A 15,726-nucleotide genomic window follows, 5' to 3' on the forward strand; every position below is an offset into this window, starting at 1 on the left:
GCAAGCCATAAATCAGTATTTATAAGATGATCCAGTGTTAACAATATCAATACATTTGTTAAATTTGGCGTAGAAGAAAACCTGGAGCAGTTATTTATGAGAGTGACTTGCATAGGCTTTTCTGGGTATTTTATATATTTATATAATGTTTTAGTTACAATTAGCATAGATTTATTTTATAATTATAAAAATACCCATTTAAAAGTGGTCAGAGGGGCTCTAGATATGTGGCTATTGAAGCTAAGAAGAGGGAGGAGGGAAGCAGGTTCTGGACTAGCCATATGTTATGTTATTTCCTCCTCACATTGACCTTATGAGGTTAGAGTATTACTCACTTTCATAGGTGAAAAAATTAAACTCAAAGGAATAAAGTGATTTTTCTCAAGGACACAGAAAATGATAGAAAAAGTCTCAAAAGCAGGTGCAATAGACTCCAAAAACATTTTTTTCTCAAATGTTTAAAAAATACCTTTTTAAAAAAAGTAACATTTGTACAAACAAATATAAACAAACAGGGCCAAGAGAGCCTAGGGGAATCTAACAGCCTAGAGCAGCTATGGACCTGGGGAAGAGAGAGAGGAGAAAAGACTAGAGAAAGAGAGTCGGGGTGTATCTGTCAGGGTTGGAGGTCTTCAAGAGATGCTGAAGGAGAGGAAACAGTGAGTGTAAAGAAACCCTCAGAGAGGAATTTTTAACATGGTGAATTATACTAGTACTATCGAGAGACTGAATACAATTTGATATGGTTTGATGCCTGTCTCAAATGTATGGGATTGATAATGGGGGGATAGATATGGACATTAAAGGGTCGGCAGAGGAACGTAATGAAGACCCTTATATCCGGCCAATGAGTTTAGATTTTACCTTAAAAAATAATGAAGAATTTTATGCATAGAAGAAACAGGACTTGATCTGAATTTGAGAAAGTTTATCTTGAGGAAGAGTCAGACATGGAGGAGGGGAAACTCAATGCTGGAAGACCAGAAGACTACTGCAATAGTATGAGCTGATATTGCAGATCTCTATGGTCATGAGGATGAAAGGAGAGGAGGGAGTCGAGAAGTAAGAGATCAAGTGGACAGGACGTGATATTTGATGACATATGCTGAGTCAGGGAAAGATGGAAAAGTTTAGGCTGACATAAGATTTCTGGCTTAAAAAACTGGATGGTTGCTGGTGGTGTTTACAGAAGAAAGAACCCAGGAATAGAGCAGCAGGTGGGGGGACTGGGTAGGAGGCAAGGAATCAGAGCTATTATGTGGGGATATAGTTGGGACCACATCAGAGACGTAGCCAGCAGGACACCTTATTTAATGCCTTCTGGGGGTCAAAGACATCACAGAACTCATATGAAGCTGGTGGGTATCATCCAGAACACTGAAATATTTATTTTTAGGCTCTACTATGGGAATTCTAATTCAGCCGGGATTATAAGAATCTGTAGACCAAGCAATCTGTTGTTATAGAGCTTCTGATGTGAAGATGGGTGTTTGCCTTATGACAACTAAAGAGCCTCTTCTGTGAGCTGGCTCATGCAGGCTGTGCTCAAGGGCCACAGCATTTGGCTATCTCTGCCCCCACTTACCCTATGAAAGGAACTCAGCCACAATTATGGCGTATTAACTATTTTGCCAATGCCAGTAACAAGCATTAGTGCTTTCACTTAAAAAAAAGTCATAAGAGCATAATAGCATTTGAGATCAAGAAAGGTTTTATCCTATATTTTAACTGAAAAATTCACCTGGTGTGGCTCAGGGTTGTGGCTTAACGGTAGAGTGCTCACCTAGCATGTGCCGGGTGCTGGGTTCAATCCTCAGCACCACATAAATAAAATAAAGGTCTTGTGTCCACCTACAACTAAAAAAAATTTTTAAATATTCAGTTGGTGGATATTTATACACCATTAAATTCCTAGATATTGTTTTTTTAAATTATAGATGAATAGCAAATCTATTCAAGAAAGTGTAGTTCGAAGATTTAAGAACCATCTAAACAGCTATTTTTTCTTTTTTAATTTTTAAGGTGCTTGTTCATTGCCATAAGAGTTTTCTTATCTATTGAATATTCTATGGAAAGTTCATGTGGTTCATTGAAAGCTATACCCCCTTACCTCCGATGTTCTGCATTGTAATGGAAATAAAAGCTCCAATTTTTCCTGGCCATCCAAATGCCTTTTCCCCTAATTTTTCGTAAATTAATGACCCTACAATGAAAGATGAAATAACCTTGTTAGAAGATTGCTTTAATGAACTAAAGTATTTCTGCACCAGAATATCAAACATGTAAGTAAACATTACCTAGAATTTATAAACCCCAATGAAGCAATGCCAAAAATCAAGAAACAATATAGTAAAATGTTGCCCAGATAAGAAGTGATGGCTTCAGGCACTTGAGCTGCAAGTAGCAGTCAAAATAGTTATTTCTGTCATCCATGATAAGTCTCTCTTTGTCTATTGGGCTTGAACCAGAGCAACTTGCCCAAATAACTAAAATCTTTGAGAGATTTGTCACTGTGGCTAGAAGAGAAGGAAATGTGAAACTGACTAAATCATCCTCTGGCTATGGAGCTACATAGACTGAAGTACTCTTTTATGAGAATCAAAAAATATGAAGATATTTTATTATCTTAAGATACGAATTTAAGGGTACATACCTCCTTCCTTGGATGTTTTTAATAAAAGGTGAACTGAATAGAGTGACAATATTGCTACAGCAAGCAGCATGATTCTGTAAAGGGAACAGAGAGTAGAAAATGAAATTTCTATAATAAATGAGATATTGTAATGTTAGATGTTAAAATAACTGATCACTTTCAATCAATAGCTTTCCAAAAGTATGTGTGCTTGGAGAACACTGAGAAATTTTTCAGAATACCACATACGTCCTTATATGTCACACATCTATAATTGTCTATATTTTACAAGTCTAAACCTACATGCTAAAATTCCTAAAATTTTTTAGGGTTATACAATTACAGAATCTGCATTATAACTTAGAAGCTAAACATATAGCAAAATTAGAAAATACTACATTTGCTTACTCAGCATGCAGGAATAGGTTTATCATATTTGCAATAACATTTAGAATTGAAGAGCTATTCAAGAAATCTAAAATCTAGGAATCCAGAAACCAAAGTATGTGTGTATTGTTTCTTTACTTCTTTTAGTTTATACTGATCAATATTTCTCTAAATTTTGGAACAGAGTACAAAAATAAGAGTGTAGAAGAATTAACTACATAATAAATGAAGGGACATTACAAACCTTTACCTGAATTAAAAAAAAATCTTAGTGTTTATTTTGCATGATGAGAACACACTAAACATTTTCCCAACAATTGATTCAATCCTTTCATAATTCCCAATGAGATCAATGCTGCAAATGCACATTTAGAACATGAATTAAACATTTTGTAACTACTCAAGCTTTATTGTGCTCTTATTTTCCAGAACTGTCTAATCAATGACTTATTCATTTATTTTCCCATATGTTTAATTAACTTAACCTGTTTCTAAAGAATTATGTAAATTAGATTACACAATTTTGTTCAATGGAAAAATAAGCACTCCTGTATTTTAAATATGTACTTACTTTGGCAGAAAATACTACCAGTAAAACCAATGAAATACTGTGTCACTTTTTGTGAACAAAGAGAGACAGCTAAATCTATTTTGAGCTAACTGTACACACAAAACAGATCCTATGTGTTTAGTGATTTATTTACTCTTGCTAAATTAATCTACTAAATGTTTATAGGTTTAAAATGAGCCCCTTTCAAAAACCAGAATATTCTCCTCCTGTAAAAATGATCCATGGCTCTAGAATTGGGGGAAGTGCTTCCTATTTCTATTCATCAATGATCTGTGTTAACTTCCTAATTAATTTTAATGGCATGAATAATTAATAACGAGAAGGCAGTCTTTTTGTCTTAGAGGTAGTACACATTGCAAAAGCATACAAATGTAGAATACATTTCCAGGCATTAAGAATCAGATAAGAAAAGAGCAACTTTGTTTCAACCATGGCTTATAAAAGTTAAGTTGATATAAAAATTCATTTAGCTAAAGAATATTATGTATAAAATAATTTAAAGAATTAACACAAGATAAATATTTATAGTCCTGATCCTCAGCCCTCAAATAGCTGTATGATTATCTAATCACACGTGATGTTCAGAACATAAATAGCATATATCTATAATATAAATGTTGCATTCTTAGACAGTGAACTCTCGAGCTTGCATTTGGGATCAGGATTTGTGTTCACATTGATGCTTCAGACTTTATTCTTGTGAAGAATTCCACTGCTGTCAACCGTGTCTTGACAAATACCAAAATGTCCATTTTGCACATAAATGCCTGTGGTTGTCTGTCATGATGTTTTATCCATTCTACAGGTCAGCTAAGTGAGGCTACTACCCTTAGCTCACAGGTTTAGGAATAAGCTCTGTCACATAGCAAAGATTCTCTGAGCCAAGCACTGAGCCAGGTCTTGGGGAGGTGTCAACTTTCTGGAACTTATAGTCTAGCAAGGGAAATGGACATTAATCAAGTGAATCAGACACACTAAAATACTAAAGCTGTGGTGCGTATATAATGGATTAGGTTAAGTGAGGGAAGGCTGCACTCAGATGAAATTGAGATGACATATGAAAAGTTAACTTGATAAAGAAGAAAGGAAAGAGTGTTCCAAAGCATGTGCAGAGGCCCAGTGGTGAGAAGGCACATTGCACTTTCATGGGACAGAGAAGGCAAGTGTGCTCCATGTATCTGGTGCCCAAGGGCACAGGGAACAGGGCATGAGATAGCACCAAGGCATTTAGGGCTCCTAAGCCTGGATTGAATGGGCTACTTTCTCTAAAAATGTGAAAAAAAATCAGGTTTGCTTTTGGATAATATCTTTTTGACTACCAAACAATTATTTTAGGCATCTATTAAGCACTGAGATCCTTGTAAAATGGTTTCTCTGGACTGGTAGGGCTGTTCCACCAGTGGTGTCTCCACTAATGCCAGTGTCTACCATATAGTTGGGGGAGCAAGTACCATGATTAGACGGCTCTAGTTACTTCACAGGCGGCTGTTTTATCTAAAAGCAAGAGAAATTGGCTAATACTTTCTCAAATTCTTCCTGCTCACCAAGATCACATTTCAGAGTGTTAACTGAAAGAGCAGCAGGTGTGGACAGACCTCATCACCAAATCCAGATACTTACATGAAAAGTATGATCCCTGTGTTGGCCATGGCATAGGACAAGCCCAAGATTCCACTGCCCATGATGGCATTGCTAAGGTTGAATGAGGACATTCCAAAGGAAGTTGTTCCAGGATGCTTGAAGGAAAGGAATGTACCATAAGCAAACGTTGGCCAAAGGACCCATCTTTTCCTGGGTCATTCTTATTTTCACATTACCTCTCCTGGTGATTACAGTACCAAATCAAAGACTAAGGTAAAATCATCTTATTACTCAACTTCAATAAAAGCATGCACTTTTAAAATGGAATGTGATGCTTGATTTCAACATGGAACTCAGTAAAAAAAAGAAAAAAAAGTACAGGTGGTGTAATATAAAAGAGAAAACATGTATGACAGCAGATTACATTTGGGTTAGAATGATTTCTCCAAAAAACAAATAAATTTCATAAATGATTTATGCAGCCATATGGCGAACAGGAAAAACAAGTCCTTATTCCAGTAAGGGCCTGAATAAACAGAGAATGTGCTGACCAAGGCTCGGAAAATTTCAGTCACATTGTTTTCCCACAGAGACCTAGGTACATCAGACACCCTCAGACCTGTTTATTTCCTGAAAGCATAGATTCAACTTACATGTTCATCATCGTAATCTGCCAGCTTCTTTTCCCCAAAAAAACCATTTGTCAGGAACTTCTGGCTTTCAGCATCTTCATTAGCAAATTGACTAAACACAAAGGGAGAATAAGAAAGTAACAAAATCTATGTAAATGCTCACTCTAAGTAATATTTACGTTTTGGGTGATCTAAGTAACTGAAATAGGAGAGCAAAAATCAACGTAGAAGACAAAACACCTAGAGCCTATCTTCTTCTCCTTCACACCAGTGTTTCTTCCAGGCAAGCAACTGAGCTCCATTTATGAAGTGATTTGGGGAGGGAGAGAAGATGTCATGAAGGAAAGAAATATTGTTTTTAGTTGAAAAATTGCTTCTGCAGTATTTCTTCTTCCCCATACTAACTATACAAGGAATTGGAACTGATTTTGTATCCACTTATATCCCTTCCAAAGAAAGGGTACAGGATCATGATTTTGAGTTTTCTAAACTATCACCATGCCATAATCAGATGATTTTATTACTTTAACAACTATTCGTTAAATGCCTAGGCACTGTGATCCTCTTCTCCTAGATGCCCAAAATATCCCTGTGAGAGGAACTTTCATGATCCTACTCCAAAGACGAGATAACTGTGGCTCAGAAAAGGGTAGGAGCTCTGCCTCCACTGCCAGACTCAAGTCCATAGCCTTCCATGACATCATACAGCCTGGACAGAGCCCTAGAGCTGGCATTTCCCCTTTGCTGACTCTGTTTATATATAGATAGATAGATAGATAGATATGGATATATAGATAGATAGATAGATAGATAGATAGATAGATATAGATAGATATAGATACATATGTATGTGTATCTCTGTGTGTGTGTGTGTGTGTGTGTGTATGTATACATGCATTTCTTGTTAGAGAGTAGTAGAGTAGTTAGATGGTAGCTCTGTATTAATTTGGTTGTTTGTGTGTGTGTGCTGATTACTCTGAAAATGTACCTGAGTTACTATTATATAAAGAATTAAACTAAGAAAATTGTTAATAAAAAAAAAAAGTTCAATGACTTGATAGAAGAGTTGGGAGGGAAATGGGACTCCAAAATGTTGCTAGGCACAGAACATTGCAATTATAGTCTACTTGGGCACAGCCTGGAGCTGCACACTTTGTTCCTAATGCCACCTCCTTACTGTACTGGTAAGCTTTTGGAGTTACATGCCAGAAGCTTAGAGGCTATAGACAAGGGGCCAGCCACATTTCCAAAGGCTTGGCTAATGAAACAGCTGCCAGTGTTGCATTTTTACCCACCAAAATACCACAGGATTTTTTCTTGTTTTTACATAAAATATGTCAACTATGCACAAATCTTAAAAGATGCTTTATGAATAAGATTGCAATTCTTAGGGGAATTTCTTGCATTACAGAGTGAGATAGAATAATTGGAGTGTATTTTATGAAAATAACACTTATAATGCTCTATTTTCTCTTCAGAATATATAAATCTTTCACCCTTTACTAAAATAAACCTTAGAAATGAAGTGGAAAAGAATTATTATTAGAGAGAAGTACAAATTATCTTTCATAATTAAGAGTTAATCCTGAAAATCATCTGGTGAGGATGAGAATGACAGAGTCATTCTCTGAGGATACAGAGCAAGACAAGGTGCAGAGAGAAACAGTCCACAAAACCCACCAAGCGTTATGTGCTATTCCTGGAGCCTCCAGGGGTAGAGAGCTCTGAGTGTTCAGACTGAGAACATTTCCTGCTGTTCTCCCTCCCCACGTTTCTCTCAGCAAACACAATGCCTTCAAACCTGTTGCCGCCTTCCATTTCCACACTCCCTCCACCATCTTTTTGGGATTTACTTTAATAGTCTGTAGTTCATATACTTGCTTTATGAGGAACTGCTATAGGGGGCTCCTAGCCGGAAACTGAGATAATAGGATAAAATGGGACCAAGGACTATAAAAACAAGTGTCACTTAAAAGTGGAATTTAAACTCAGGAATATTCAATGTTCTATTTTTTCGCTTTACTCAATAAACTAGAATTTCTAGTCCATGAGTAATTTTTAAAATTTAAAATTTTAAAAAAACAGATCGCTTTTAAGGCATTTTGCATATTCCTATTTTGGCATGAGATGAGTTATAGCCATAGAACATGCCAAGATTATATAAAATACATGAGAATTGTCCCCAGTGTGTCAAATGTTTTTGGTACCAAACCCAGAATGTATTGAAAACATAAGTAAAATGATCCCAAGTAAATGCAATATGTCGAATCTCTCAAAACTTTACATTTAAAGGTTCAATCCAAACCAATCATAAACAAAACCTATCTTTTAAAAGTGATCATAAAATTGCAAAATGATGACCTGTGTTTGAGCCAGGAGTTAAAGGTAAGTCATTGTGTGTGGTCCTTGTATAAAACAACAAAAACATTGTGGTTCTTTTCATTAGGGCTTTGAGGGCCAAATGGAATTGCTCCAATAGCCCCTTCAGCTCAGGCAATCTCTGCAGAGTTCATATTTGTGTGTATTCCTTTCAGAATAAAAAAAGCCTGCAGATTTTGAACAATTTACTAAGGGACATGACATGAAAGAAAATGCACAGGCATTTATTGAATACCATTTGTATTCCAGGAACTCATTTAATCCTTAGATAAGTAGATGTTGGTTTTCTGGTGTATACTTTTAAATGAAGCTCAAAGAAGATAGATCTTTTCTAAAGTCAAGCCCCTACCCCCACAGAATCTACCACAAGACTCACCCCATTTACAAATTGCCCTGATTTATATCTCAATGGCCTCTCTAGTTCAACAACCCTCAAATTCCTTGCACTGACCTACTTGGCATGCCTCCTCCTGAAGCCCTTCTAGGATGATGTGAATGAAGAAGACCTTGAGGATAATATTTTTTACTTCAGGCTTAGATTTAGTCAAAAGATTCCCTTCTGAGCATCTTTAATCATGTACAACTTGTGTTACATAATCCTTTGTGGGAAATTAACTTACTTATTGAATAACCATAGGGCAGAGGTCATTAACCTGTGAAAATGATGTGATCGTTATCTAATTGCAGGGGAGGTTGCACAAAGGAGGGATGGTCACTGGGGGAGTAGAGGCATTTGGAGAAGGCTTCCCAGGAGAACTGACACTGAGCTGATTCTTGAAGAATGAGAGGTATCACAAGAAAGAAAAGGGAAGTGGGTGGATTCTAGCAGATGGAACAGAATGAGTGAAGACAAGCAGGTATATAAGAGGAGGGCAAGAACAGGACAGGTAAAGTCGATCAGGGCAGATCATGAAGGGCCTCACATGCCAAGCAGTGTACAGTTGTATCTAATAGCTAAGGTGGATTCATGGGAGAGCTTTATCCAAGGATGGAACATAACCCAACATGCAATTACAGAAGATTACTCTTGTGGAAGTGAGAAGGGCTAGACAGCAGAAAACAGAATGTTAAATGGACAGACAAAGCAGGGCTGCTCTGATAGACAAGTGAGAGAGGATGAGAGCCTAAAGATGACAATGGAATGGATAGACAGAAGAAGGTGATTTGAAATATTAATTAGGTAAACATGACTGTATACAGATGGCCATTGGTTGTGTGGTCTGGGAGAAGGTATGTGTCTACGATGGATCCTGAGTTGATAGATTCCAAGACTGATGGTGATTTTCAGCAGGATTGGGTAACCAGAGGAGGAACAGGTTTTGAAGAGAATTACAGGAATTTGATATTAACCAAGTCTGACTTTAGAAATGAAGTATTTCAGACATATTAGTCATCCAGTAGAAATGTGTATCAGTAGACCATTAAATATAATGATCTGAAACTTGGTTGTGAAATAACAGGCTAGGAATGTGGCATCTGAGTGGGTGACCCCATGATGGTTACAATGAGCTTGCTCAGAGGACACAGAAAAGGATCGCTATCGAACCCTGGGGATGAAGCAACACTCAAGGGCAGGCAAGGGAAGAAGACTCTGAGAAACAATAGTTCTAAAATGAAGTTCAGTGCTCGGCTAATATAATCAAACTATAGGCAACATTATTAGTGGAGAAAAGGACATGAAGTCATACAAAGGGTTGACATTTTATTACTATATCAGGGAATTGGTATGTTGACATCAAGGCCATTGTGATCTCCAATTTGTAATAAATCCAATCCTTCCCATTGAGACCCTTGTTTTCCACATCCAGAAGTCAGTCTTGCTTTTGCATGGAGCTGGTGATTTTTAACCCCATACCTGCTTATTGCTGCCTTTTCTGAACTGCCCATCCCTGTGTAGCTGTCTTGGGTACTTTCTCCACCGCTGCTCTCATCATCAGGCTCGATGTTGACATTGCTCAGCTCCATGGGATCCATTTGACCTGTCAGCGCTTTCCTGTCCACGCACGCCTCCTTCAGTGTAAATAATATACTGACCCTTCAGTTTAAGGCTCTTCTACTTTGTGTTGATGTTCAGTACGCTGTGTTCTGCAAATAGAACACAAAATAAATCATTATCATTTTCTTCAAATTAGAATAATAAATATGAATCTCTTACTTTGAATGTGCTTGCTGTCAAACATGGAAAAGAAGTAAACTCCTAAGAACTTTACATAAATATATTCCCAAAGTTTCCTGGGCTTCATATAGAAAAGAAGAAGAAGAAAACTTACAAAAAGCTGCTAAGCCAGTAGATACTTAACAAGTGCCTATGCATAATTAACACGACAAGTGCTTTGCTAGTCTCCATAGGAAGAAAGAGAAATTGTAAGATGTGGCAGCAGTCATCACAAAATTTAGGTATTTGTAAGCAGACTGCATGATTTCCTGTTGACAAAGGAAGATCTAACAATAATTAGATCTAACAATAATTAGCAATAATTAGAAAGAAAATTACTGCCTGAATTTAACTGAGTGTGAAAGAATTAAAACAACCTACACATTGATTAACATGTAATCCAGGATAGGATCAAGGTTCGGAAGCCACTTTCTAGGCATCTGTATCCTGAAGCCAACATTAAGAATAGTAACAAACGAAAGCACAGGTTTACCCTTTGAATCAGCATCAGTCACCATCCATATCAAATTAAAATACATTTTAACAACCAGAAAATGACAGCTTTTAGGTTCTGCTCCCTGGATCTCAGTACAAGTCATTTAACTTTTTTGGGCCTCATTTTCACAAAGTGAAAATGGTTTTGTGTTTAAAAAAAAAATGCCATGTATCCATTTTATGTTGTTGATACAATGTCTTCTGAAATGTTTACTATTTAATCCACTCAATCATTCTTGAACCATTATATGGGAGAAATATCATCACTGTTGAAAGGAGTGGTTCTGAAATGTGATTTCACTTTGATCAGGAAATCCAAGCAGAGAAACTAACAGAAAAGTTGCTCTAGAACTTACAAAAATCCATAAATCCCTTCACAACATTTAACAACCATATAGCAATGCCTCCTTAATGCAGCGCCAGACTGAGCACCTGGAAGGCAACTCACACTTGGGATGAGTTCATAACCCCAAACTACAAGTCAAAAAAGTCCACACGGGGAAATTCTCTCATATGATTGTCAATAGGCACAAGAAACAGTAATATTCTACAATTAGCAAAGCGATTTAAAAGACTTTTAAATTATTAGGAATAAAAAGCAATAGTAATAGACCCCTGGAAATTACTCAAATTATAGCACAGGAGCTAAAGAAAGAAAGATATTGAAGGAGATGTTAAGAGATATTGTGGGGAAAGAATAAAAGAGATGGAACAAATATAAAATGGTAAAGAATCATCCAGAGGAAGCAACTCTCAGAATTTAAAACAGCACAGGTATTTCAAGAGGAGGAATCATTTGTCACTAATACCAGGCAGTCTAAATTCATTACATGAAAAGTCAAAAGAAGATGCTTAAAAGCTACCAGAGAGAATGAAGACTTGCATATAGTTAAAAGAAAAAAAATAGAAACTCATATCAAATGAGTATGAAGGTTTCCCTCACCTATCACACATTACCAGCCTCACTTCTCAACAGCACCCAAACTGTTTCTGTTCTTACTTCTTCATTTAAAGTTAGCCGTTCTAAATTTAAATAATTCACTGAAACCCCTCTGACCCAGGTACTTTGTTACTCACCATAGGACAATGTTGAGAATTACAACACACGATTGCTGTAAAGCAATTTTATCTGTTATAATTTGCCTGTAGGTTGCTTCTAAACACAGAAAACCAATAACCAAGATTTATATTATGATAGCATAAATAGAATCATCCAAAGAACCAAGTGGAGTATTTGATTACCTAATAAATGAATCATTGTAAATATATTTATTAACTAAAATAATTAGAAGTGTAGAAAGAGGGTAGAAAGAAGTATGCTAATGTCCTTATCTTTTTTTAGTTACCAGTTTGGGATTAATAAACTGGGTCAGAGGAGTTTTGATTATATTCAAGTATAATTCCTCCATGTCTCATCCAAAATAACAAACTTATCTTCAACCATATCCATTTGACTTTTCAACTTAACTATTCAAGCAACTATTTTTCTTAATCATGTTTTTAATTTTTATTCATAATTTGTTCTTTTGTTTAGTTTTATGAATGCAACATCTCCTCAAATATTTTTTTTCTTTTCTTTTCTTCTTTCTTTCTTTATTTATTTTGGTGTGTGTGTGTGTGTGTGTGTGTGTGTGTGTGTGTACTAGGGTTCAAACTCAGGGCTTCATGCATGTGAGACAAGCACTTTACTACTGAGCCACATCCCTGGCCCCTTCCCAAATCTTTTATAAGGATATTGATGGGAAGCTTTCAGAAGTTCCTTGTTTCTTCTGGGGGGTAGTTACTCTGTTTGCTCATTGTTGTTCTTCTCTTTCATGCTGCTGTTTTACCTAAAATTCTTATAATCCTTGGTTGTCTGTTCATAGTTATGAATGAAGGAGTGGACTAGTTACTTTAGACAGCTAGTGCTTGGGGTTTCTCAGACATTTTATCAGCTCATTTCACTGCTTCCTTGCAGGTCTCTGTAAGTGGCTCCTTTGTGGCTTGTGTGTGTGTGAGAACTTCACTCCCGGGCACAGCTGACACTCTAGGAGAGATTACTCTGGGAATGAAATATATTATCCAGGGAGTGGACCATCTATTTCTGCTTATTAGACCTCTTTGTCTTTTGTGGAGACCCTAATGCTAATTCTATAGTCTTTTCTTTACAGCTTTTCTTTATAAATACAATCAGAGATTTATTTTATGGGCAAAACCAGCAGCCCTAACAGACCATCACATCCAAAGTGAGGTTCCTTGCTGAGTCCTATCACTGTTTTCCTCTAATCTATGCCTCTTTGAATTTGTTGATTTAACTTGGAGCTGCTACAGAGCTCCCTTCAGAAAAAAACCACACTTATCCTGGTTCCTTTCCTATTTCTCAAACTATCCAAACTTAAATCATTTCCAGCTTCTGGGAATTCTTTAAAAAAAAAATCTGTTTATTGATGACACTGCTATTATTTTTCACAGTTTTTGTGGGCTTGTTTTTTTAAGAAGTATAATTTTGGTTGAGGTTTCATTGATTGATTTCTTCAAGGCTAGATCCTAAGCCCTCTTCTTTCAATCGACTTCTAAGACTTAACACACACTGATGGTTAATTTTATGTGTCAACTTGGCTCAGCTAAAGGACAGCCAGAAAGCTGGTAAGACATTATTTCTGAATGTGTCTGGGAGGGTATTTATGGAAGAGATTGGCCTTTGAATCAGTAGACCTGGTAAAGAATATCAGCCGGCAGTAATGTGGACAGGCATCATCCAAGGGGTTGAGGGCCTGAACAGAATAAAAAGGTGGAGAAGGACAAATTGACTCTCCTTGGCCTGGGACATCCATCCTTTGCCCTTAGACATTGGAGTCCCTGTTCTTAGAGCTTCACATTCAGGGACTTAAGAAAAGCCTGGGCTGAAGACGGAACTTGAGGAGTCTTTGAGGACCACAGAGTTATTGATGTAGGCGCCTGCCCTGAGTCCAGTGGCGTAGCTGACACCTGTATATCTCAAGACAGTTTTAATTCAATGTGCCTAAAATCTACCTTGTGATAGTTCCCTTCTTCCAGTGTTTCCTATTCGAAAACTGGTGCACTATTTATTCAATTATTTAAGCCAGAGTTTAAGAGTCTTCTGTTAGAAATTTTTCTTCCTTATCCCCAACATCCAGTCCTTAAGAAAGCCTGATCGATTTTACAGCTAATGGAAGTATTTCTCGAGTTCATCTCCTTTCCATTTCTTCCACCATCACTCTTGCTAAGCTACCATCATTTCTTAGCGTGTACTTTAACAGCTTCCTAACTGAGCTCGCGGATCCCTCTCTAACTGTCCTATTCATCCTCCACACAAAAGCCAAAGTGATCTTCAAACAGCACAACATAGATCATAACATTTCTTTGCTTCAAACCCTTTAATGTCATCCCTTTATTTTTTTTTTAAAGAGAGAGAGAGATGAGAGAGAGAGAATTTTTTAATATTTATTTTTTAGTTTTTGGTGGACACAACATCTTTATTTTATTTGTATGTGGTGCTGAGGATCGAACCTAGCGCCCCGCGCATGCCAGGAGAGCGCGCTACTGCTTGAGCCACATCCCCAGTCCACATCCCTTTATTTTTAAATAAGATCCCAAACTCACAGAGGTCTCAGTCCATGGTTGGATGGCTTCCTTGCTTTGGCTTAAGGCCAGGGAGAACACCATGGTGGAAGGGTGTGGTGGAGGAATGTTTGGAAGTGGGGGGGAGGGAGGAAGAGATGCAGAGAAAGAGATATAGAGGAACAGAGAAGGGACCAAGGACAAGATGATATTCCCAAGGGCATGACCCCTCCTAAGGATCCATTCTTTCTATTAAGTCCCACTTCCCTCAGCCTCTGCTACCTCCCAATAGTCTATTCAGTGATCAACAGATTAATCCACTAATGAGGTCAGAGAACTCATGATCCAATAACTTCCCAAAAGTCCCACCTCTGAATATTGCTGCATTGGGGACCAAGCCTTCAATATATGAGTCTGTGGGGGACACATATCCAAACAACATCCAGCAAGGTTCCACATAGTCCACCCACCTCTCTTGAGCTATACACTTCCCTTCTCAGTGTTCTAGATACACCATTCTTTGAGTTCCAGGAATGCACTGGACCGTGTTCTCTAACATGTCAGGCCATTTGCACATGCTGTTCACAGTGGCTAATTTTGTTCTTATTCCAGATGAGTCATGGAGACACAGGCTCAGTGGACCCCAGACTCTGCCATCTCTGAATTGCTGTCTCTCCTAAAGAGAATTAGAGTTTGTACTGGGAACAGGAATTCTGGCCAGAGTGACACATAGAGCTGGGTATAAATCCTGACCATGTTATTTAACTTCTGACCTTTTCATCTTCTGCAAAATGAGGGTATTATTGTTTCCCACAAAAGTAACACTGTGTGGATCTAAATGAGATAATGTATGTCAAAGTTTGGCATCTACTAGCCCCTCAGTACATTCATGTTCTTTTCCCCTCAGAATCCTATCGATGATGGCATCTGCACACAAACAGACAACGCATTTCATATGTTTAATTTATCTCAGGCACTTCTAAGAGAGGGCTTTATAGTTCTCATAATTTTCATAAACATAGCAAGCAAGATAGGTTCTTCTTCACAAATAAGAAAATTAAGACCAATTTTATGCTATTTTTACCATACATGAAACATTCATCTGGTTCTCTGTTGAAGGTGATACATTCCATGAAATAGTAGCTTAAGACCTCAGCCCACAGTCCTAATTTTGGTCCTTGTCATGGGAACTCTCACAAAAGTTAGAAAACATTTTCATAGCTCGTATTTTTGCCTCTGAACATTCAATTACTAGCCTATTTTAAGGGAATAGCAGCCCAAAGCACATTTTTAAAAGTCATTAGAACATTATGAGAAATGAAATATTCTGAAT

At 37.3% G+C, this 15,726-nt stretch overlaps 1 protein-coding gene across 3 annotated transcripts in view; it reads right to left on the reverse strand.

Moving 5' to 3' along the window:
• Window positions 1-15,726, reverse strand: part of Slc38a4 (solute carrier family 38 member 4) — a 63,176-nt gene that overhangs the window by 19,107 nt on the left and 28,343 nt on the right. For all 3 annotated transcript variants that reach the window (XM_076852787.1, XM_076852788.1, XM_076852789.1), the window contains exons 2-6: window positions 10,038-10,267; window positions 5,825-5,915; window positions 5,211-5,326; window positions 2,654-2,727; window positions 2,111-2,203 (exon numbers count right to left, since the gene is read on the reverse strand). In XM_076852787.1, coding sequence (XP_076708902.1) covers window positions 2,111-2,203; window positions 2,654-2,727; window positions 5,211-5,326; window positions 5,825-5,915; window positions 10,038-10,156 — 493 coding nt within the window. In that variant the 5' untranslated portion in view covers window positions 10,157-10,267. The remainder of the gene's footprint in view (window positions 1-2,110; window positions 2,204-2,653; window positions 2,728-5,210; window positions 5,327-5,824; window positions 5,916-10,037; window positions 10,268-15,726) is intronic.

The sequence above is a fragment of the Callospermophilus lateralis genome, chromosome 4, assembly GCF_048772815.1.
Source record: "Callospermophilus lateralis isolate mCalLat2 chromosome 4, mCalLat2.hap1, whole genome shotgun sequence".
In the NCBI taxonomy this organism is placed as follows: Eukaryota; Metazoa; Chordata; class Mammalia; order Rodentia; family Sciuridae; genus Callospermophilus; species Callospermophilus lateralis.